Source organism: Nothoprocta perdicaria, unplaced genomic scaffold (genome assembly GCF_003342845.1).
Source record: "Nothoprocta perdicaria isolate Ctin4 unplaced genomic scaffold, notPer1 scaffold_12, whole genome shotgun sequence".
In the NCBI taxonomy this organism is placed as follows: domain Eukaryota; kingdom Metazoa; phylum Chordata; class Aves; order Tinamiformes; family Tinamidae; genus Nothoprocta; species Nothoprocta perdicaria.
This window is the reverse complement of record NW_020454316.1, coordinates 2,311,681-2,333,462: the sequence shown is the minus strand read 5'-3', so window position 1 is coordinate 2,333,462 and position 21,782 is coordinate 2,311,681. Positions and strand designations below refer to the sequence as shown.

The 21,782-nt window shown below is 47.3% G+C and overlaps 2 protein-coding genes across 2 annotated transcripts; one reads left to right on the top strand and one right to left on the bottom strand.

Moving 5' to 3' along the window:
• Positions 1-787: 787 nt before the first annotated feature.
• DRC3 (dynein regulatory complex subunit 3) lies at positions 788-16,088 on the top strand. The gene is made up of 14 exons (XM_026054116.1): positions 788-953; positions 1,846-2,019; positions 3,676-3,792; positions 4,752-4,918; positions 5,486-5,632; positions 6,791-6,910; positions 7,810-7,922; positions 9,221-9,395; positions 11,560-11,691; positions 12,959-13,029; positions 13,826-13,949; positions 15,393-15,524; positions 15,680-15,793; positions 15,925-16,088. The coding sequence occupies exons 2-13, from the start codon at positions 1,863-1,865 to the stop codon at positions 15,791-15,793; spliced, it is 1,569 nt and encodes a 522-aa protein (XP_025909901.1). The 5' UTR covers positions 788-953; positions 1,846-1,862; the 3' UTR covers positions 15,925-16,088.
• An 837-nt stretch (positions 16,089-16,925) lies between these two features.
• ATPAF2 (ATP synthase mitochondrial F1 complex assembly factor 2) lies at positions 16,926-21,641 on the bottom strand. The gene is made up of 8 exons (XM_026053913.1): positions 21,606-21,641; positions 20,887-20,931; positions 20,467-20,634; positions 19,922-20,019; positions 19,744-19,824; positions 19,435-19,547; positions 18,112-18,227; positions 16,926-17,483 (listed from the first exon to the last, which is right to left on the bottom strand). Exons 1-8 carry the CDS (start codon positions 21,639-21,641, stop codon positions 17,346-17,348), a joined length of 795 nt encoding a protein of 264 aa, XP_025909698.1. The 3' UTR covers positions 16,926-17,345.
• Positions 21,642-21,782: the final 141 nt, after the last annotated feature.

The window sequence follows — 21,782 nt, the reverse complement described above, 5'->3', positions numbered from 1 at the left end:
GCTTCTGAACTCCCCGTGTTGTCACAGGCTAAGGAACGTGTCCATCACTGTCAAGTGAAGGGCCCGCCCCCTCGGTGTTCCCCGCCCTCCAGTTGATCGTCAGCCGCAGGCACTCTCCATTGGTCACCGTCCAGACCATGCGGCGATACTATTGGGCGGCCATCACGTCATTCTTAAGCACCTCCTCCCGCCCCCCTAGGGCCCAGTGCCCTCTCCGATTGGCTGACACCTTTTTCTCGCGCGCTGATTGGTGACCGACTTTCCCACCCACTCTTTGACMATTGGTGGCTCGGCTTGTCACGTGGCCTTCCTTAGCAACGCGCCAGTGCTTCCTTAGCAGCCGGCTCGGAGGCCTGGCGCTGAGGGGGCAGGTGGGAGATGGATGCGGGGGGGCTGGGGACATCCGGGGACCTCATGGGGCCTCATGGGACACCTGGGGACACCGGGGACACCTRGGGACACTGGGGGCCTTGGGGAAGCTGGGGGGGCTTGAGAGAGTGGGTTGGGGCCTTGGGAGCTTGGGGAACCCGGGCCTGAGTCTTGGAGCCTGGAGCCCTGGACTGGGCACTGGGCTGGGCCAGGCCTTTCTGAGCAGCCCCCCGGGGTAGCGTCACCCGGACATGGAGGGTTGGGAACACTGACCTGGGCCCTGCGGAGCCCCGGGGTATGGGGGCATGTGGAGGTGCTCCCCAGGCCTGGGTTCACATGAGTTAGATCAGGGGGACCGCTTTAACTGACGGGACGACGGGAAAATGCAAAGAAAAAAAAAATTGAAAATTCTGGCAGGTCCAGGATGAGTAAATCAGTGCCGTGCTCTTTCCTGGGCTTTGCTGGACATGATCGTATATAGTACTGGTTTGTTAATTAAAAGCACGATGAGGATGAAGTTATTTTAGTTCAAGCGTTTCTCGTCACTGTGCTCCTGTGCAGAGAAATCAGCTGAACTTTTTCCTGTGAGTACTGACATCCAATGCAAGCAGAGGTTTGAAAATTCGGGTTTTTCCTACTGAGTCTGTGCACGGATCCAGAAAGAAAAGCTGCCTCCTGGAAACACCAGGGATATTGAAATGACAAAGCCAGGGCAGAGTTAGGAACTGTGCACTTCCCACATCCGTTGTCAGAGTGAGGATGAACGTGTGCAGTGCTGTGTATTGACCGAGTACACTGCCTCGCTCAGATGGCCCTTGCTGCACAGCCGTATTCAGTGTCATCTTTAGCAAATCACCGCTATTGTTTATACATTTTCCTCCTTCCCCAAATTTGTCTTCACTTGCATTATTTAAAAAAAAAATGTTTAAAACGGAGTGAACTTCTGTTGTTAATTCTCATATGCTGTAAAACATGGTCTCTTACTCTATCAATAAAACTTCTCTATAATGGTAAACTTACCTTTCAAGACTAGGGTTACGTGGTACACAGCCTTGAATGTGCCCTATCCATAAAGATGAATTTCAGCAACAAGTGACTGCCCTGTGAGGGACCTTTTTATACAAAGTACTTATCGTTCTTGGTAGGGCACTAGCCCTCTTTTAGCTATTCTATTTATAGAATATATATGGCCAAACCTTGATGATTTTTATGGAAAATTCTTAAACGTGGTGTGAAGATACATATATTTTTTAACCCAGTAAGTTTGCCTGCCTGTAAGGCTGTGCACAACATCAAAGACTTTACGATAAAAGTCAAATAGCTCTTTGATATGAGCTGTGAGCTATTAGATTCTGTGAATACCCAACTGTGCTTTTACTTCTTTGAAACTATTACGCTTTTCAATAAATGTTGCAAATAGTAGCCAAGCAGTGGTGTTATTTTATTTTATTTTATTTTGCTTTTCTGTCCTTCAAGGCCCTTATCATTTAAAAATGAGTCAAATGTACAATATCATTGAGCCAAATGTTATCAGCGAAGAAACSATTCGGAAAGCTCTGGAAGAGCAAAGTCAAGACGAGGCAGGGCAGCTTGCCAGAAGGGAAGGTATTGATTTTAAAGACGTCACAGAGCTACAGCTGAGTTTTAGAAGTGAGTATCGGAATACCTATATAATATGTTTACTTATTAGAGGGTAATAGAATTAAGCACTGAGTGGCTAACTGGGAATTACGTAATCACGATTAGCCTGGATTTAGTATGTGAATAGTGAGGGACTGGACTTACATTTTTAGCCATATTTGTATGAAGCAGCTTCAGCAGAGAGAGCTGGGTGGTTTCGCTGATTGGTAAGTTTAAAGCTGCTTAACTTTGTGCTATTATTGTCCCCGCTATTCTTATTTAACATCTATATTGTGGTGACACCTACAGGCCACAGGGGCCTTTTAAATGTGGGCCCTTTTATATGTGGACAAATCAAAAGCCGGCCATGCTCTTAGTGATCATCACTGGCCATTATTTGGTAGCTTAAGGTGATTATATAGTTGAAATCAGTGGCCTCCCTGGCCATCCATAGCATTAGCCCAATCAAACATGCTGTAAACTTGCATTGAAAAAATGCAAAAGAACATTGGGCTTGCTATTTGAGTGTTTTTAGGGTATGCAATTTCATGGACAAAATCTGCTCTTGGTTATTCACTGTGTGCTCCAGGAAAATGTGTGTATCCTCTGAGTTCCTTAGTAYACACTTCCTATTGCCTGATTCTGCCAGCATTTGCGTGCAAATGTAGACAGGGTACGTGAATATTTAGTGCATGCAGTTCCTTGCTTTGTACAGCACTCGCTAAATAAATAAGATAAATAATAGCACCTAACAAAATCTTGAAGGAATTTGTCAGCATAACGAGTATTGAGGTGAGAATGTTTTGGATTTTGTGTCACCTTCGTTCTGGTTTCTCCTGCCATGCCCAGCAGCCTGCCCTCGTCATTGAGTTTCTGGAGGAAGCTAAATGCAGTGATATTGATCAGCTCTAATCTGCAGCCTTCACAGAAACAGTGGTCTCCGACCTGCTGTCCTGTGATAAGAATCTCAAAAGCAGGGGAGTAGCTTGCAAAAGCAGTAGCTGAGCACCAGGAGCTTGCAAATGCAGAGGGAAGCAGAGTCTTGGCCCGAACCTCACTCTTGGAGCTGGAAAACAAAAGGAATGTCAAGGCCTCCTGGTCGTGGATTCATAAAGCCATAGTCAGCCTCGCCTCAGTGACTCGTTGACATCTCTGCCCAGCAGTTTGTGCTGGAGCAGGACACTGAGGTTCACCTGGCTGCCTTGCTCAAATCCTCAGCAGCCGGTGGCYTCCCAGCTCTCAAGGGCAGCCCTCACACTCTTGTCGTTGGCCGTAAATCACTGTGGAAGCAAGACTGACATATTTACCTGGTGTTAGAAAGTGTGTCTGCTAAACTGAAACCTGCCTCACATAAAAAAGCTGGTTTTTTCCCTTTTTCTTTTTCTTTTTCTTTTTCTTTTTCTTTTTCTTTTTCTTTTTCTTTTTCTTTTTCTTTTTCTTTTTCTTTTTCTTTTTCTTTTTTTCTTTTTCTTTTTTTTTCTTTTTCTTTTTTCTCTTTTTCTTTTTTCTCTCTCTTTTTTTATTTCTTTTTTCTTTTTTCTTCCTTTTCCTCCTTTTCTTCTTTTTCTTTTTTCTTTCTTTTTTCTTTCTTCTTTTTCTTTTTTTCTTTCTTTTTTTCTTTTTCCTTTCTTTTAATTTTTCTTTTTTTTCCTTTTTACATTTTTATTTATTTTCCTGTGGCTTTAGATATCCTGCAGATTGATAATCTGTGGCAGTTTGAGAACCTGACAAAACTGCAGCTGGACAACAACATCATTGAGAAGATAGAAGCTCTAGAGAGTCTGGTTAACCTTCTATGGCTTGGTATGGCTAGACACGTGAGGTTGGATGCCTTTAAAGGTGCACAGTAATCTGCAATAAAACCAGGATGTCATATTTCTTATAAAATACAGCTGACGGGAGCCTTCYTAGAACTGTCTGTCAGCTGTCTGGGTGTTTCCTTATTTGGCTGTCAAATGTCAAAAGGCGTGAATATTAGATGTCAAAAGGCCTGAATTTAGAACTGCAAAACGATCCTTCAAATGTTTTAAAAACTGCTTTTAAAGTATTTGGTGTGGCAGGAACAGCCAGCCAGGAATTCGTAGCTGTTTCCAGGGTCTGTGCTGCTATTCAGAGGTGCTTTAAAAGTATTTGCAAGCACCTCTGTGATGTAGAAGCCTGTGTTCTGTTTTCAGAGGTGATGCGGACACTTGCGAGCCTGAAACCCACAGAAAGACAATGCTGTTCTGGCAGAATAAGTGAAACAGCTGTAGTGAGTGTATTCCTTTGTGTGTCTCCATTGACAGCAGGGCAGTTGTGAGCTTGGAACTGGCATATGCTGGTCCCATGGGAATTGTKATATTGGAGGACATTGGTGTGGCAGACAAGAGTCTGCAAAAATGCAAGGCAACTGGGTCAAATTTATTACATAAATACCCTCTTTGGTGGCATTTGCCCTCCTCTTTTCTTGCCCTTTGGGTTTTCCTGTAGGGTAGAAATCACTTTCAGGTTGTGTTTGCAGTCCTTGCATAGGCTGACTCCAACATTCCAAGTTAAAAGCTGAATGGACAGTCCTAAGCAGGAGATTTCCTCCTTGCTCCCTGACCCAAAGAAGGGTGATTTCATGCTGAGCTTTTTCTGTGGGGCACTGACCTCCCCTGAGGACAGTTCTCCATATAAATTCTAAAATCAAGAGCTAAATGCGGGGTCTGAGTCAGGGCGTTCTGCCACAGATAATTTAACTTCGTGCTTGTAAAACTTTTGATTTCTCAACTCTTCCACAGATTTGTCCTTCAATAATATTGAAGTAATTGAGGGGCTGGATAGCCTTGTTAAGCTGCAGGACCTGAGCCTCTACAATAACAGAATATCTAAAATTGAAAACATGGATGCCTTGCAAGACCTACAGATTTTTTCCATAGGAAAGAATAACCTGGACACTTTAGAAGATGTGAGTGCCTCTGTCTTTCCAAGAATCCCATATCAAATATACTTAATTTGATACTTGCCGCTACATATAAGCCCTTCCTTAGAGGAGAAAATTCTCCTTAGGATTTCACATCCTCTGTAGTCAGAGTTATGGTTTTGATAAGCTATCCAGGTAAGTAGTGTTTCCTTCAGCTATTTCTCTTAGATTATTCACTCTTGGAGCATCTTTTTTACTATTGCCATACATGGCAAAATTCTTATCAGGTTCCATGAGAGCCAGAAGAGGAGTAAGTGCTATCAGAAAAGGCGGCTAGGATTTGCTTGAGACTCTCTGAGGGCAATTTAGTAGTCAATGATCCCTGACTTGTCCACTTCTCTCCAGACCCATCATTTATACAGCCTGTGTGAATTATAAACATTTCCTTTCCTAAATATTTCAGTTATGCTAGAAACTCGTAATTTAATGTTACCTATGCTCGGTAGTTGAGCGGGATATGTATTGCAGCATGGTGTGACAAGAGCAACGCCTTTCAGAGCCGTGTGTCTCTCTGACACTGCAGAGCACAGCACCTCTTTCCCCTTGGCACAGGTTATCTATCTCAGGAGGTTTAAACACTTACGCACGCTGAATCTCCTGGGGAACCCTCTCTGTGACAACGAGCAGTACGCGCCGTTCACCRTTGCTCACCTTCCAGAGCTGGTGTACTTAGACTTCAAGCTTGTGAGTGACACCATGGTGAGTAATTCTGCTTCCTTTTCCCGCAAAACTGGGAACTGGCATCGTATCGAGCGTTTATTTTGTTGGTATGCTGGCAATATCCTAGTGTTCGAGTCTGGTTCCCTGAAGAAATGAGGCAGACRCAGAATAAACACTGCAGATTCCATAAGCCTAACAGCTCAGAACCTGTGGGCCAATTTATATCAAATCTGACCGAGATAGAGGCGTCAAAGGTATTATGTTCTCACAGGTTTTGTGAAAATCAGCACCGGAGTGTGGGAGAGAGGCCTTGTTAATGTTGCCATAGAGAGCATATAACATTGCTGCAATGCAAACACGAGGCTTCTTAGAGACCGGGGAGTCTCAGAGGAGATCAGTCTTGAGGCACGAATCCAGAGCAAAACAGGCTCGGTGGTTCTGCTCGTTTCAGTACCTGACTGACAGGTTATCCAGGCAAGCAGGTGCCATCCAAATGGGCTTCCCGTTCCTGACTCTTGGGAGCAGAACAGTGCATCAGCAATCATAGCCCATATTGCTGCTTTTGGTCCCAAGGCTCAAAGGACCATGGAAACAGAAGTAAAATAAACAAAACCCACCAACCAACCAACCAACAAACGAACATTTACTTAGCACAGAAAGGAGCTATATTTGGAATATACATTACTCTTAACAGAGGACTAGAAGGGCTTTTCAGGTCATTGAGTGCAGTCCCTGTTGCTGCAGACAATATGTCATAGAGTCGTGTACTTAAATTTGTCAAGATTCAGTTTAAATTAATTAGGTTCTTGCCCCTGCAACTACCTTGCCATCTGCTCCTCAAAAGATCCATCTCGTCTCTAGTAAATGTATTAAATGTGTTAAACCCACTAACTGATCAAATCAGGGCTCAAATTCTAAAACAGGGTTTAAAAAAAAAAAAAAGGGAGGGGGGAATCGAAAGATAAAAGTTTTCTGGATCCAGATCAGCTCAGAAGCATTGAGCAGAGGAATATGGCAACCAAAAGCGGAATGAGGAATGGATTAGAAACTTCACAGGCAGATTAATAATACAAAGCACAGAAGTGGGGGGGATGTGGGTGTCATTCAGATGCACGTTACAGAAAGACCGAATGCTTGTGCCCAGATTTATTCGGCAAYGCTGGATAATCCAATCAAATGATTTTTCTTCCATTTCAGCGAGAAGCTGCAGTTTTAAAGTATCAGTATTCTACGGAGCCACTGAAGCAGGCRGAAGCCCAGGCTCTGGCTCAGCTGGAGGAAGAGCAGGCAAAGCAGACTGAACTGCAGTACCACAAGGTATGTTTTCCTTGGCTGGTTGTCTCAGGGGAAGGCAACGCAACAGATAGTGACTTCTCTTTTACCTGCCTGAAGATTTAATGAGAAGTTAATACTGACTGTGCTAAAACTAAGGCTGGAATTAATCTCTATCATCACTGAATCTCATCTTTTGAATGAAAACAGGAACTGCTGCAGAATATACATGGCATGGGGGAACATAATTCTTTCCACTGAGCAGTGAAACTGCCCATAGAGACCCTGAGAAGCTAAACAGTAAATCATACTTGAGGTTCTTATCAGTCTGGCAATAGATTAAGAAAATTACACGTCTGAGGGAGCTGTTAGTGTTTTCATAGTGTGGTGACTTTTTCTCCTTCACACTAAGTTTATGCTTTTTATTACTTATTAGTAACCTTTTCAGGGCTTTCAGAGATCACTGCAGTCCTGTGGCCACAGAAGATGAGTTATGGTCTGTTTTTGTGTCCCAGACCTCTAGAAGATGAGAGTGGCTGAAGAGCAGGATGTTAAGTGACAGGGAAGAGGCCGGCAGCTCTTCTCTCTGAGCCTCTCCAGAGTCCACCAGCTCCTTATCTAAAAGCTTAATAGTCTTGCAGTATGTGGTTGCATGTGATAATGTTTTATATTAGATTWAACAGTATTATCTATCCTTCGGCTAGACAGTTAGAGCTGCAAAGCTACATGTGACCTGAGATGTTTTCCACTGAAAGTGCAGGGTGCTTTCATGATCTGGGGTAAATATTTTGTTGGTGTAACTGTGACTAAATGAAAGAGCTTTACTTATRTATGCACCAATGTTTCTGTGCAGGTAAGGAGCTTCCAGTATAGACACATCCTAAGGACTGGTAGCAGGTTAGAACTCTTTATTTTACTTATATTCTTTTTGGTTCTCTTCAAAGACAGCTTTTGTTGAGCACCTGAATGGATCCTTCCTGTTCGAGAGCATGTATGAGGAGGATGCAGTAGCTGCCAAACTGGCYCTCCTCCCTGGAGTGGATGACCTGCTGCAGGAATATCCTTCTTGGGTTCAGAAGACCTAGAGCTAAAACCTAATGACTCGTGTTAAGGAGGAGGTGCCTCAGCAGGGGCTCTTCATCCTTTGCTTTTGTCCAGGACTGAAAACTACATTCATGTAAGATCTGAAACTTTCTGTGTTCAGTTTTGCAATGGTTCCAAAAAAACACTGCAAGACCTTGAGACCATGGACAGTTTTAAGGCCAGACATCTCATGAAATACGAGGGCTACAAACGAATGGTTTATACCGTTGGCAAGTTAGCCAGCCCGGCTTCAGATACCCCATTTGTATAACCACTCACTTCTATCACCAGCAAATCATGACACCAGTGTTTTAAATTCTCACCATTTTAGTTACCGTATTCTTTTTTTTTCTTCCACTTGTGGCAGACATAATTTTAGTAGSTTTCTCTTCTAACCTTCAGGAAAAAAAAATAGGCTTTGTACTTTCTTTAAGTCTGGAACGCACTTAAACTTTAAAATGAGCTATAAGATAAATTTCTGCTGGTTAGGTTGCAAGAGCACAGTTGCTAAAATCATGCTGAAATTGAGGTGGTAGGAGATAGGAACAGACTAATCAGAGTGATCCGAGTCACATATCTCACAGCCTGCCAGAACKGGCAACATGAAGTTTTCAGGCCAGCCCTTTTTTTTCCTGATCATTGCACCTACACAAGGGATCAGAAAGCAAACACTTTTGTTTTTTCTTTTCTCATTCAGATTAATAGAGTATTGTCAAGGCCGGTAACTTGACCTTCCTTAAAACTGCATTACACCGTTGGGGAAAAATGCATCACAGCTTAACTACAATAGTCTCTAGAAACAATTCTATTGCCAAGATAATAGCAGAAGAAAAATTGATGTTATTTTTGTGATGTTACCAAGCCAGTAGTTTATTCTGTGCCCTGGCTGTAGGCTCCAGAGCTGTATTTATTAACTACAGACTCTGTATTCACACTTGTGAAGACAGATAAGGTTGTAGGCTTCATCCTGCTGCTGGTTTCTCTTCTCTGAAGAGAAAAGTTGACGTATGTACATTTCCATTTTTCTCAAGGCCTTTTTCCCCCCTCAAGTTGCCACAGCTTTCTCCTCCCCTTCAGCCCGAAAAATCCTAYATAAAATGCAACTGGGTGACCCTGTCCTGCCAGACCAAAGGATACTTGGCACCCACAGGCAAGAACCATGAAGTTTACGTAACAGTAGCTTGTAACTCTTGTTGCTCCAGTTTGCAGGGCTAGAAGGAACACAGCAAGTTGCTGCACTGAACAAGCAAAATACCTTGACTCTGCTGTCACATACAGGAAAGAGTTTGTCTCAGTTTGTGAAAACCTGTTTAACTACGGACTGGAACAGCACGAAAAACGTGAAGCTGAAGTCTCTGAATTCTATGAGAGCCTTCAGGAAGCATTAACAGCCAACCAAGAACAAGGCAGAAAACTAATCCTGGAGTTTGAAAATCGGAACAAAAGGGTAATTTTGTTAAACTTGATTAGTTTGGTACGTGATTTCTCTATACAGTATGCCAGACTTAGGATAATGACTCTGGATTTATACTGCTGTAATAGGAGTTGGTACTTGCTTCCTGATCTGAGTTTACATGTTTCTAACAGTATAAACTTATACCAAGCAATTAAGTTATATTAGCTAATATAATTTCAGTAACCAACATAATATTAAAAGTCATTTGGTAGATCACGTACGAAAGGAATTGGGGAGTGAAATTAAATCTGACGATGGAGTCTTCAATGCTTTGGTCAAACCATAACCAACTAATACTCAGAGGATATTTATATATATAGTTTGGCATAGGACACATTGTCCACAAAGCTAGCAGTTCTTCAAGGTGTACAGAAAAAAAAGGTGGTCAAACATCTTTTCATTAACATTTTTCTGCCTTCTGAAAAACTTAATGGTCTCTAAGAAAGTGAAAGTGTTTATGCTTTCTTTTACTTTTGTTTTTTTAAATGGAATTGATTTAAGAGAAAAAGAAACCTATTTGTTGGTTTTAATGGCATTCCCATTCTTGTCTGAGACATCCAGCAGATCTTCCTTCTCTGAGGGCGCGGGAAGAAAATCGAGGATATTGCAGAATATTCAGGAGTATTCWGTTTATTTGCAAGTTGTTTTCCTTTCTTCTTTTGTCAACAGCAACAGCTCAAAGAAATTTAACAGAAAAAAATAGGTATACGTATTGTAATGGGTTTCCAGCCTTTTTTTAAGCAGAGGCTATCATTTTTCATTCTGTTGTGACTCAACTACAGTCACCCATTGTGGCTGCGAAAGGCACAGCTTCTGGCTGGATCCCTTTCTAACCCTGTATAATAGATGGATCATTATTTTGTTTTCCACGGGAAAAAAAAAAAAAATAAGGGAGGCTAAAGCCTGGTAAAACTGTCAGCTGAACAGAACAAGTCTCTGACAACTGCGAGCGGGCAGAGTCACGAGCACTCGCTGTCTTTGAAAAACAGGTCACTTTTATTTAGGTGCCTTGTCACAAGCTGGCAGCCTGCTGAGTCATGCTGTCCCCGGGTCCTTGAACCTCGCTGACTCATGCTGGCAAACCCACTGTGTTAACTCTAAGCGGGACATGGGTTTCCAGCCTTACTGGAAGGCGAAGTTCAAAAGTTCAGTCAAAAGACTGAAATTTGTAAATCTTGGTGTTTATCTATCRGCAGTCTTTTCACAGGAGCTTGGTCAGCTCTGCGCTCTCTGAAGTTAAGGAGCAAAGAAGCTTTATAGCCCTTGAACTTTGAAGTTTGCACTCCCAGAGGGGTGGCTTGAATTCCTTGAGAGCTTTTGAAGTCCTCCTACCTTGTTTAAATTAGTGTGGAAAATACTTTGCTCTCCTCCCTTTTAAGCACTACAAAGCGTGGGTGATCTAGTCTGTTTTCAGATGTGAGTCTTGGCAACAATTCTGGTCAAAATTCTCTCTTTTAGCCCATCCTATTGTCTCTAAGGAAGAGTGAATTACATATCTTAAAACATACATTTTTTCTCTCTTATTAAGTTTTGATTATTAACTTATTTTAAATATACTTGAAAATAATACATTGCTTAGCATAGGAGTGCTTTTTTGATCCAAGAAATAATAAATCTTGTCTGATAAAAAACCTGACATTAATATTTAATTCTGAAGGGCAATAAATCCTTGTTGTAACAGGAAGTCAGGACACGATAGGTATTTCATATGCAGAATATTAAAGCCTGACCCTGTGGAAGCCAATCAAGATTCTCCTTCACTTCAAGGGGATCAAGACTTAGGTCTGCATTTCTTTCTGAGAAATAATTGATAATCTCTTTTTCGTGGCCAGCAATGTCAAGAATCTAGTATTTTTTTTTCCTTTGAAATGTATCAGAAGGGGAACCAAAGTTGGAATCATGGGGGGAAAAGTCTGGAGGTGAGGAAGAGTTTTCCGGGATTTCACAGCATGGCTATAGGATCGTTACTGCTGGAACTCACCTCCCCTCAGCACAGCTGACTGCCCGGTATGTAAATCTGGCCACTTCCTGAATCATCACATTTCATTTCAGCTAATCAGCAGCAGGAACTTTTCTCACATATGTAACAAGTTAATTAAATTGCAATGGAGTGCTGAACACAAACTATAAGTAATTTATGTCTCCCTGTGTTTAGACGCTGGATGAGATTCAGAACATCAGTAGCTCTGAGATTGCTGAGGCTAAGCTAGCTGAGTACAGCAAGGACATTCTTCAGCTGTCAGAAACACTCATGACCTTGGAAGTGCAGATAGCCGACCAGCTGGAGGTAAGGTCCATGCACCCATACCCAGTCAGCCTCACATCCTGAACGCAGCAGGATTCATTTTGCTGCTGCTGCACCCCTCTGTTTAGCAGCCCAAGGTGCTGGAGGGTATATAATTCTTTCAGGCAGGCTCATGTTTTCTCTCTGCTTTTTCCTTTCCCTGCTCAGGGGGAGGCTGTGTGAGAATCAGGCCCTGCACATTGATACATGGCAAGAGACTCCTGTTTCTCAGAGCTGGGTGCASTATTTCCTTCACATCTCTCCTAGCTGATTTCCTACACTTCGGAGAAAAGGGCTTGAGGTCATGCAGGCATTTTATAAGTCTGTGTACGGAAGCAGCTGCATAATGTAGGATATTCATGTGGGATCCGAGAGGTGTAATTCTTTGAAGCTGATGCTTGCTATGAATTGCTTAGATTACTCCTGCTCCTGCTCAGTTTACTGCATTTGYTTGCATAATAGCTGCTTTTTCTCTCCTCAGACTTCCCCTCAAAAACTAGGGCAGGGCTGCTAATGAGCATCTTTCTTAAAAAAAAAAACCCTGCTAAGAGCCTCAGCTCCTGCTTGCTGGTTTTATGCAAGCAAATACATCAGTTTGTTTTGTGGACGCACTTGGCAGTGCAAGAGCTCAAAATGAATTCCTCACTACATCAGGACTGTATCTTTTAATGTTACCTGAATTGGTCCTAATGTATTTACAGTCACTGATGGAAAGATCAGAAGTGTTTCCTTCTGGACATACAAGGTTGGTGGTTGTATTTGGAGTGATGTATTGAGATGCTAAGTGCTAAACCTCAAAAATTCTCTGTCAGCCATTTTTGAGGGCGGTAATAGGTAGCAGCAGGTTTAGTATCTAAGGGCTAAAAGAAAAGCTGCAATAAGCCTGGGCATTTGTTATGCTCCTGACAAGAGGCTCTTCGTATGTGCAAGCAGACTGCAGCACGGCGGTCTGCAGAAATGCAGCAGCTTTCCCTGTGCCTTTTATATAGGAGGGTAAAAGTGATCAGCTGGCTTCCTCTGGGGCCCAGTGAAAGTATCGTTCAATCAGCCTCCTTGCAGTAAATCAATTCTGATTTTTCTGTCCTYCACATACAAATACAGAAACAAAACTCCTGGAGCACTTTCAAAACAGCTTCTATGCTTGAGGTGCTTCACACTCTGCGCTAATAAATGTGAATCCAAATTGTAACGGATTTCACATTTCCCAAGACTCCCCGCCATGTTTATGCAAGTGTTCATTAAAACATTTCCTCTTTTTCCCTCTGTTAAGGAACTGATAAAGGATTTTGAAAGAAACATTGCTGTCCTGGTATCAACATTTATTGAAAACGTTCAAGGGATATATCCTTTTGAAAACACTGTGGCCTGGATGTCTGAGCGAGGTGTGTATGCTGCACTTCTAAACCCAGAGCTGAGCCAGCAGAAGAGGCTTTCTCTCTCAGAAGAGAATTTTTTAATTAACAGAAGAGAGGTTTTCCCAGAGGTCGTAACAAAACCATACAAATGTCATGTGCTTCCTAGCTTGGCAGTAGCAAGGAGATAAAATTTCAAGTGCTCAACCTCTTTCCGGGGAGACTCTGAAAGGCACAAAGAGCTCTGACCGGGTTCTCTCTCGCTGAACGTCTGTTGCACTTAGGCAAGGTTTTACCCTTCGAGAATCTTCCTTTGTTCTCCAGGCAGGCATAACAACTCCTGGAAAATCTGGTTAGACTATTTTCTGTGTGCGTTCCTGAAATAGGAGCCAATTAAATACTTACAATTCCTCTTCAAGTTTCTTTAAGGGGGCCTTCATTTTCTGTCGCTGCTGCATTCAGGAAYGAAGTGAGATGGAGAATGAGAAAGTGCTTCCGTGACAGGTAATGTTATTTTACACATATAATACGTATCTATTGGCCTGGTGCAAGTAATTGGCATGACCAGAACTCAGCATATATCGCAGAAGGCCGGCAGTTTCCATTGCAAACCTAGACCCATCTCTCAGTTCTGCAGCAGTGCTTTCCTGTGCACCTGCATTGGGGTTAGCAATCCTCTCTTACACAGTACATTGCTCTTTCAGAGACGCAATATTTAATTACAGGAGGTCAAGTTTTGTCCCAAAGTGAATCATCTGGTCGACCTTTTCCTTAATCATCTACACGATGGCCCAGTGCCGAAACCTGGAAAACCGTCATCATGAAAAGCTGTTAGAGATCTCACTCAACACGCTGGAGAAATCTGTCAAGAAGGAGCTCGATAAGGATTTGCCAGATGACGTTCAAATGGTAAAAGCACCAAAACAATCAGCTCTGCGAGAGAGAGAGAGAGAGMSRGGAAAGGAGGCTGCAGCCTCTCCTCAGAAAGGACAGGACCTCAGGGTGGCTTAGGACAGCTAGAGCTGTGTCTAAGCCAGAGTTCACCCTCCTTCCAGAAGGCCCCAGCGGCCTGGCTGAGCTACAGCACTGCTGGGCATCTTTGCTGACTAGGAYGGCGCATGACTGCACTGCAGGTTTCCCTGGGCCCTGCAGGGGCTGGTGGCAGCAGCCCAGGAGAGGTGCTGAGCAAGGCTCTGTGCTGCCTCCAGCACAAGTCCCTTCCCTGGCCCCTTTCCAGACARCCCCCACCCAACAGGCAGTCGGGCCTTTCTTTGCAGCGCTCAGGGCTGGTTTTGAAAGGCTCTGCCCACCCCCCAGCGAATCCAAACGCTGCTCTGATTCCCTTGCCCCAGGACTCTGATTGCCCTGGGGAATTCAGGAGCCCTTCCCAGAGCTTTGCCAGCCCATTAGCTGTCCTGGCGACAGGATGTGACATTTCCAATTGGCCCTTCCATCGAGGCCTCTCTGTTGCTGTGATATTAAAGATTCCCAGGAGCTCTCCGGAAAGCACAAAGATCATTGCAGTGCTCCAGTCAGCAGCACTGCTGACCTTTTTTCTTTCTTTTCTCCATTATTCTTTCATTTAGCAGCTAATTGACTTAAGTTTTGCATTTGCTGTGTTTTTGCGCTGTCCAGATTATTCCAGCCCCCCCATTACTCTGGGTAATCACAAGCTGCCAGACACAACCCAGAGCCCCCAGCCCCCTGGGGGAGCTCCCTGCTTTATGGCCTGTGCAGATGGCTGCGGTTACGCACCGCTGCTGCGCCCCCGTTTTGCCTCTCCGCCATCCATTTCCATGGAGAAGCAATCTTCATTTGTTCAACAGCTGCACTTGGCTGCAGGAGGAGAGTCATTACGCTTTAGCGAAGCCACCCTCTATTTAAAACCGCAGGGGAAGTCGCTGCTTCTATTAGAAGCCGGGGCTCTCCAAAATGAAGATTTACAGCCTGTGCCACCAGTTCAAGGGCCCCTTCCAAGGGTGATTTTTCCACCTCCCGCACCTGCTGGGCTGGGCGTGCTGCAGCACATGCAGCCCGGCTTCAGCTGCCTGCAGGGGCCTGCCCGCACCGCGAGGCACTCGAGCAGGAATCCGCTCCCTGCTCCAGCTTGTCGGGCAGCTGAAGGCAAAGGTGCCACCTCTGTTTCCCCCTTTGCACGAGCTCTAATGCCCCTTTGCGGCTGTAGTGAGGCCTGAGCGGGTACCTGCCAATGATTAAGCACTGAGTTCAACCCAATGACTAGGACTCTGTCAGGACAACCAGAGGTCTTATTGCCTTGTGCAAGCAGAGCTGTTAATCCACTGCTGCTTCAGAGCACCCYGGCACCCCTGACCTGCTCACGTTACCTCCTAGCTCCTCGTGGACAAACCCACCGTCATCAACGCAGTCACTGCATCCCATGACATCCACCTGGCGAGGATTGCGAGCCGAGAGGGTGACATCCTCAGCAGCGCACGGCGCTGGCAGGCCGCAGTGACGGAGAAGGTAAGGGACGCTCCTGCTCTTGTGGGGATGGGGCACGGTCTGAAAGGCGAGGACGCTGCTAGGAAAGGACCCCGTCCTCTCTGCTGGGCTCTGTGTGCTACGGCCACTGATGTCAAAGGGCCTGTGGAGTCAGGGCTTGATTTGACTCTGTTCAGGCTCTCCAGGACGAGATTGACAGAAGCCGCAACCGTTTCAAAGAGATCATTCAGTACACTGAAAATCTCCAAGAGGAAGTGGAGAACATAGAGACCATGGAGCCACCAGACTAGGTAACACCATGGGCTGGGCAGGGGCCTTCCTGGGGTGCACACAGGGTAGTCCCCAGCAGCAGAATACATGTGGGGCAGTTCCCTCTATACCTAAACCGAGCTGTTTCATGTTCCCTCCTCCATCCCACCAGAAACTGCAAATAAAAGCTGCTTATCGACTGCGGAAAAGCATCTGAAACCTCCTCTCTTCCATCACGTTGGCACGAAGCCCATTTAGACAGAGCTCAGACCTGGTCACAAGGGTTTATGGATCAGCTGCGAGCCGAGTGAACCAAATCATTGCAGCACATCACGCTGAAAGGTTTAGTACCTGCAGGACTAGCAGCAGGAACCCGCGAGGCGGTGGCAGCCTGGGAGAAGAGGGCTCTCCATCAATCCACCCCCGGAATAGCGGCAGGGTTCCAGCTCAGCGAGCGAGCGCTGGCTGGGGCTCCGTGCACCTGGGAGCCTCGTCTCCTCTTGCAAAAGCAGCTTTCTGCAGCATGAGCAGAGCGGCCCCCAGCTAGCAGGAAAGGAAATCAATGGTTCCACAGGAGCTCACACGCCGCTGCTCGCAGCAGCCAAGCGAGGAATCATTAATTCCCCTCCTTGCTTGGTGACAGCAGCTGCTACGCTCACTTGTGGGCAGCTTCTGAGGAGCGATGCTGGTCAGAGCGGGACTGCTCAAGGCAGGCAGCACCCAGCAAGGGGGGGCAGGTGAAATGAAAGCAGAAAGCAAGACTGTGCGTGCATGCTGCAAAGGGGAGGTCTGCACGAAGGCTGTATATACAGCTGCCTGGCTGTACACAAATCTTAGGTTTTTGAGGCTTGCTAGAGCCTCGGTTACTCCTCTCTTGTGCTGCTGTCAGCTCGCTGCCTCTCCTTGGCTGCAAGGACAGGGAACTTAGCAACAGAAATGCAGAGACAGTAAATCTGTTTGCTAGATTGTGCCTGCCCAGCGCTGCTCTGTGCCTTTCTCTCCTGCAGCCATCCCAGCATCTGCCTSGAGCCTGGCAAATCAGGACCTACAGCCTGGCGTGGTTATTCAAACAAAGAAATACTCCAATGCACTCGCTTTCCGTTACCGAGCAGGGACGTGCCTTTAATCAAACACGGAGACCCTCCTGTTACATACAGGCACACTGAGGGATGGAGAACAGATGCACTGGAGTCTGTTTTCAGATTTCCATAACAAGTGTGTGTCAGGAGCTGGCAGCTATGAAGACATGTGGCATATGCTGGGTATGTCTGTGCCGTGCCCTGCCTTGTCCAGGAAGCTGTTTCCTTGGTGGGTGCTCCTCTAATGAGCTACAGGCTTTAGTAACACGCAGGGCGCTTGTCTTGTGTATGCAGGGGGTTTCACGCTGCCCTTTCCTCCTCCTGGGGCTCAAAACTGCTGGTGTTGCACTGCAGGAGCCAGGCCAGGTGAGGAATCACCACAAAGTCTCAGCCTCTTGTGACTGGTCCCAGGGAATTTGTGGTGGCAGGACGGTGGCTACCATCCTCTGGGCTGTGCCAGCCCTTCCCAGCTGGGCATTTTTCCTTCTGTGCCCGGTCTAGCAGCCTGACAGCCTCAGTCCTGCAACAGCTTGTGCTTTACGGTTGAGCTCTCCGAACAGAGGTGAACAAAGAGCGTCCCAGCTGCTGCACGAGCACGCAGCTCGCACAGGTCGTAGTCGTGGGCCCACTCCACACTGCCCCACCGCTGAATCTGGGGAGAGGAGGAACACAGGTCAGTTCAGAACTGCATTATATGGCTGCTCAGCTGCTCCCATCCTCCCTTTTCATGATTGTGGAACATGTGTAACCCCCTAGGAGCTGGGCAGCTCTGCTGGACACCACCTATCAGGGTAGGGACATCTCCAGATGGAGAAGCAGCTTTCATCTGTACCAGGGTCTAAGGTAAAGCCCCTTAAAGGAAGGCCAAAAAAAAATCCTGTCATCTTCAGCTGCCTTTGGTCTGGGAGAGCTTCATGCCAGGACAGTTCCCAGTTTATGCTCTCACAGCAAGGAACTTATTAGTTCAGTGCCTAGCAAGGCCTCTAGGCTGCATAACCCACAGCAAGAGAAGCCATCCATGGCTTTGCAGTTCCGATTAGAGGGGGAAAAGCAGCAGTCTGGGTTTTGCAGGAAGAAACTGGCAGCCCCAAGAGCACTGCGGGCTGTTGCACCCATCATGTTGCACACTCYAAACTCTCTCCAACAGGGAGACTGGCGGAGTGGAACCTCTCCTGTAATAGCAGGCACTTCCACTGCCAGTTATTTGTGGTGGGAGAGGCATTTGTCATGCTGAGATTATTGCTATTTGAATTATAGGGTTGTTCTGTAACATCATTTACCTGGTATTCTTCCTCCAGGCGAGACAGAAGCACAGCTTTCTCTACTGTAATGTGCCTGTCAATCAGGCCCATGGACAAAATCAGAGATTTCAGCTGGGTGATTACATATTCTATACCTGGAGGGGAAAGAAAACAAAACAAACAAGATTTGTGGTTGTTTTCTGCAGCATCACAGCAACATCTCACATACTCTAAAGGGATAGTCAGGGTACAGAGCATCTTCAGAGAAACTGGCAGGGCCTGTGACACCCCTCACTTGCATTTAGGCACTTTGGAGTCAGATGTGCAGTTAACTGCAAACACAAAACGCTGTCCTGGACACTGGCAGGGCAGCCAAGGCCATGCCTGTTGTTCCACCACAAACCTTTCTCATACAGAGGGAGAAGATACCGGTCCAGGGCCCAGTGCTCTGTCCACTGCAAAGGAGCTCAGCTGAAAGCGCGCAGGATGAGAGGCACAAATACGCTGGTGATAAAGCGGCTGCTCACATCTATAATCACTCCTGGAAATGGCACTGTGAACGTGTGTGCAGTGTGCTGTGCCCTGCAGGAACGGTGCCATCCTGGGACACAGCTGCTGAGGCAGCAGAGCCCTTCCCTGCCACGCTGTCACACGCTAGCTTGGCAAGACACCCCTCTTCAGGGTGGAATAGCTAYTGCCTGGCAGCTGAGGGCCTGGAGTGAATCCCAGGAACACGCACAGGCAGCAGGAGGGGGAAAGAGGTACCTGAACCTCTGAGGACCTCGGCMTTGTCTCACAGTGGTGAGAAGTGGAGGTGTCGATACGTGCACAGAGTCTGAGCAGGGAAGTGACAAAAGGTTCATCCTGCACCACCAGGCCAGGCCAGACCTGGATTTCAGGTCTTGACTAACACCTTGAGCTTCYCCAAGGGACACACATGCCTTTCCCTCCCACCATGCTTTCCCATGTTGCAAACTGTGAGCAAAAAAAATGATTGATTTAAAAAAAAAAAATCTTTATAGTGAAAAGGAAAGACCTCCTAAATCCTGCACTAGAAATCAACACTGTTAACTTTCCTTAGCTGTTAAACTAGTATCTTCTAGATACTAGTATCTTCTAGATACTAGATGGGTCTTCTGTCTGCTGCTCATGCAGGTCTTGCATTTGAAAACTAGAGTAAAGCAGATGGATTACTCCATCTCTTCACCTTTAGGTCTCATTCAGCAGTAGAAGCTAAGGACACTCAGCAAAGCAGCAGGCAAGGAGATGCACTGCAGTCTGTCTCCTCTCACTTTGAGGGGAACGGTCTCCTTGTCTCACCCARCCCGAGCTGGGGGCTCCCCAGGGCCCGGCTGCTCTCACCTTGCAGGGCCCACATGTTGTAAGACGCCAGATGGCTGATGAAGGTGTCCTTGGTGCTGGCGGGGATGTTCGGCCCCGTGATGCTGGTAGAGGAGCCAATTGCCACGTTGTACCTGGAACGACCACACGGGCCCTCAGACAAGCACAGGGCTTGTGAGCACCGTGGCTCTGCTCACAAGCGCTGGAGCTACCGGCCTTGCACACGTTACAACAGTGCTGGGACCAGCGTGACCAGTCCCAGTTGTCACAGTGGCTTAGAGGCACAGGAGGACAGGGCATAAGGAGACAGAAATATCTTTGACCTCTTACCTGTTCTCAGCCCAGGCAACGATGGGATCCCATTCATTCTTCTGCAGCTCTGCCAAGGCGGGTGGCTCCTCCACGCGATAGCTGGGGCATTGCAGAATAAAACCACACTGGAACTTCACAAAACATGCAAAAGGGAAGCCCGGCCTTGGGACTCGAGGGGTCCCTGATGGTCTCCTACCAGATAGTGTCAGTCTCCAGGAACTTCACAGCTGCACAGATCAGCTGCACTTTGTTTCGCTGAGTGGGGTTGTCCAAAGCTGTGTTGCACAATGTGGTCTATGGGACAAAGCAATACAAGTCACTGTTATTCAAGGTCTGGGAAGTAACAGCTTCCACAGTACAAGGATAAGAAAAAGCAGAGGAACTTGGCACAAGCTGAGGGAACTGAGTTCAACTAGAAGGGAATGTGGATTCAGAGCATGGCTCAYGCAACAGGAATCTTCTCACCAGCCTTGGACACTGCTGGAGCGGACCCACCAAACCAAGAGCAGAGGGCTCAAGGACCGCTTCAGAGCCAATCCCTCATTTTATTCACACCAGAGAATGCAGTRGTTCCTAAACCTTGCCCAGGAATCCACTCCGCCAGCTGGTGACAGGGAGCCTGTGACCAAACCTTTTTCAGCCCCTAGTATTTGGGGTTCCCTCCCTTTACTCCCAGCTCCCTTGATCTGTCTGCTCCGAGCGCCCCACGTTCCGCTCCTCCCGCCGTCCTGCCCTGCTCACCAGGTGCATGGTGTAGAACTTGATAGTGTCTTTCTGGGAGTCCCACTCGGTCGCCACTGCAATGGCCAAGGCCTCACTGGGGACAGTGAAGAGCTTGGCCTGCGGCGTTTTCAGCTTCCGGTGGTCCAGGTTTATTTCAAAGCCTCCTGGAGAATCAGAGTAGAAATCCTGGGGAATTAAAGAGGAGCACGCACTAAGGAACAACAGACAACCCCACGGAGGGAGCAGAGGCAGAGCCAGYGCTGGAATCCAGCCACACAGTTCAGCTATGAACGAGGAAAGGGCAAAGCACACTGAGGACAAACACCCTATTTGGGYGACACGAGTGTGTCGCTGTCCCACCAAAGCAGCATGCAGGGATAAACCCTCCACCAAGACCTCCCCCTGCCCCCTCCTTGCTCACCCAGCGGCCCCGCTCACCTTCTCCTTGCGAGATGCTAACGTTCTGGTAAAACCGCTTCCTTTCTGGGGGCAAAAACAAGAAAAGGGCAGTCAGGGCAAGGTTGTTCCCTCCCCAATTCCCACTGCGGATCAGAACAGACGGAGGCCTCGGCGGTGTCGAGGCCCGGGTGGCCCGGCCTCTTGTCACAAGGTCATTCATCCACACTCAGCCTTAGCTGGGGCCTCTCTGCAGGACAGGGCCAGGCCCTCCTCAGAAGCGCTTTAGCAAACGGCCTTGGCAGACGAGGCCTCGGCCGCTGCGTGTGCCCGGGCAAAGCGCCTCTCCCCAGCGCGCGGGGAGCACTGGTGCTGCTGGGCACGGGCAGCAAGGGAGCGGGCCCAGCTCCTGCCACCCAGGCTGGGGTCCCACTCAGCAGCACCCCCAGGTGCCTACGGAGCCTGCACGGGCGGTTTCCAAAGCAGATCCATCTTGTCGTTGCTCCCTGGCCCATATGGGGTTTCGCTTGGGACTCAGTCTTTCAAAATTTCCCCATTACAATCACGTCTGTCAAACTCCTTTCCCGCACCGCCTTGGTGCAGTGCGGGAAGAAACACRATTAATTTTACTGTCCTCACGCTTGCACTTCCAGGGAGTCCCGCAGCGGTGACGCGCAGCCCAGAGCAGACTAGCACCGCGCCTGGGGGGCTCCTCGCCAAAACCAACCCAACCAGGCCCTTCAAAGCGGCCACAGCAGCACCAATGACGCGAAGACCGGGGACMGGGGAGGCCCCATCCCGGCGCCGGCTCCCAGCACCCGCAGCGCGCCCAGGCCGGCGCCCCCGTGCCCCGGGGGGTTTCACCGCTCGGGGCCCGCGCGGCCTCGGGGGGCTGCGTGACCTTGGGGGTGTCACGGGGGAGGGACCCCGGGGCGCGG